The sequence below is a fragment of the Chondrus crispus genome, genomic scaffold (genome assembly GCF_000350225.1).
Source record: "Chondrus crispus Stackhouse genomic scaffold, scaffold_614, whole genome shotgun sequence".
In the NCBI taxonomy this organism is placed as follows: Eukaryota; Rhodophyta; class Florideophyceae; order Gigartinales; family Gigartinaceae; genus Chondrus; species Chondrus crispus.
The window spans coordinates 9988-12348 of NW_005178611.1; the positions used below are offsets into that span (position 1 = coordinate 9988).

Consider the following 2361-nt stretch of genomic DNA (forward strand, 5'->3'; position numbering starts at 1 on the left):
CGCGTGCGTCTCCCGGCGCCTTGCGCAGATCAGCCCCGCGCACTTGCCGCGCAGCCGGCGGCCGGCTCACCTCGAACAGCGTCGCGCGCGCACCGGCATGTGCAAGCACTTGCGCATCAGCCCCTCGTTGAGCCTCTCCACGTCAGCGGCGAACGCAAAGCGCTCCGCCCGCGACATCTCCGCGCCGAACGCCACGATGAAAATGACCCTGCACGTCGCCGCGGCAGAGTGCTCCGAAATGTCCACGGGGACTGCGCGCGCCGGTGCGGCATGGAGGGCAGGAGAATGTGGGTCGCGGCGAGCTCTTCTGGGGGCCGCAATAATATGCACAGGTTGTGGGACGGGATGGATTGTGATCATGATGATTCAAGTGTACACGGTACACATGCAGGTCCTGACATTTACCATGACTGTCGGTCACCTCCAAGCATCACAGGCATGAGCTACCCTATCCTTCTAGCGTATGTATGTAGGCTGAGTACCTTATTAAACCGGAAACAGTCTCCATTTCAAAGTACCCGTCTCAAGGAGACTGCTGCACTTCTTATCTTCGCCTGTGATTCCTTACGCCCCGTCTCTCTAAAGAATGAGAGAGTCATCTCGATTTTGCCACATTCGGCAACACGCGCCGGTGGACCTACTCTCGCGACATGTCTGTTCCTTTAACGCCGAGCACCAGAGTTGATGTCATGTGATTCCTCACATCACTTTTCGCTTTCCAATGCATGTGTCGCCTACAGAAGTCGTGCTTTCATTCTGGCGTCCCGTCGCTCGCCACCTTTCGCGTCAACTCTACGCACCCGTCTCAGAAAACCCTACTCCCCACCATCCTCCGACAAACCATTTACCTAACCACAACTATTCCTCCCCACCCTCAGAGCCCCGCTCATCGCAGCTCTACATACATCGGAATGCCCTCCGCTTGCCCGGTGCTCTCATTCAGGTACCGCGGGAGGTCGATAAAGTTGGACCGGTTGGCCACCTCGTCCTTCCCACACGCGAGCCGAAACTTGAACCGTCTGTGCATCTCTGCGATAATAAACGGGCCCTCATAATCCGCGAGGAACCTGCCCACGCACTTTGTCTTCCCTACGCCAAACGCCGCATACGCCCCGAACGGCACGCGCTCCGCCTCGACGCCGCGGCCGCCCCACCGCTCGGGCCTGAACTCGTCGGCCCTGCTCCAGATGTCGGGGTGCGTGTGTATGCGCTGGATGTTCCCGTACACTATGGTGCCCTTGGGCAGGTGCACCCCGCTCCCCTTGAGCGTCACGTCCGCCGTCACCGCGCGCCCCAACAGCGGGCTGATGGGGTGCAGCCGTGTGCTCTCCTTCCAGACATTCCGCACGTACTCAAGGGTATCCACCTCCTCGAAGGACAGCATCTCGTCAGCTCCCTTGCCGCTGAACTTGCGCGCAAGCTCCTCGTGCACGGCCTCGAGCGCGCGTGCCACGTAGCACGTCTCGTACAGGCTCCACACGATTGTCTGGCTGGTGGTGTATGAGCCTGCGAGGGCGAACTCCACGACAAGCGAGGCCATCACGTGTTCCGAGAACTGGTCCAGGCTCAGGATAGTGTCCAGCATGTCTGGCGTGCGCGCCTCCTTCTCAGCGCGGGTCTCCGCCAGGCGGCGCTGCACAAAGTGGTTGCACGTGGCATAGATGCGCTTCTTGCACGCGAACAAGCGGGCGCGCGAGCCGGCCCACTCGAACGCGGCGCGCACCGAGTACTGCATGTGCTCCTGCATGAGCTCCTCGGTGAGGATGTCGATGTCGGCGGCGAACTTGAGGCAGTCTTCGGAGGAGAAGTGGCCGCCGAAGGCCACGTTGAGGATAACCATGAAGGTAGTGGACGAGAGGAGGGTGGAGATGTCGATGGGCTTGCCTGCGACGGCGGCGCGGTGGAGGGCGTCGCACAGGGTGGCCATGGCGCGCTTCATGGCGGGGTGGAAGCCGCGGAGCATGGAGTGGTTAAAGTTTTTGTGCAGGGCGGCGCGGACGACGCGGTGCGGCTCGTAGGACATGGAGAAGATGCCGCCGGGGAGGGCGAGGTCGAAGACGGCGCGCAGGCACGGCGGGCGCGGGAAGAGGCGGGGGTCGGAGGACATGTGGACCAGGTCGGCCGGGTCGGCCGTGACGACGACACGCGTGAGCCCCAGCCACAGGGCGAAGACGTCGGGGTGCGCGCGCGAGATGGCCGACAGGCACTGCGTGAGCAGGTTGGGGTTGGCGTGGAAGGTGCGCACGGGCCCCGGAAGCAGCACGGACAGCAGCGGCGGGCCGGGGAGGGACGGGCGGCGCGGCAGGAAGTACAGGACGAGGAGCAGGAAGGGGGGGAGGAGGAGGAGAAGGGCGTACATTG

The 2361-nt window shown here is 62.9% G+C and overlaps 1 protein-coding gene; it reads right to left on the bottom strand.

The window, feature by feature from the left end:
- Positions 1-353: 353 nt before the first annotated feature.
- CHC_T00008663001 (cytochrome P450 family 808A-CYP808A2) overlaps positions 354-2361 on the bottom strand; it is a 2108-nt gene continuing 100 nt past the window's right edge. Inside the window, 3 exon segments of the mRNA XM_005710721.1 lie at positions 354-886; positions 887-2359; positions 2360-2361. The exon segment at positions 2360-2361 is cut by the window's right edge and continues 100 nt beyond it. Of these exon segments, the coding sequence (XP_005710778.1) occupies positions 887-2359 (1473 nt within the window). The 5' untranslated portion in view covers positions 2360-2361 and the 3' untranslated portion in view covers positions 354-886.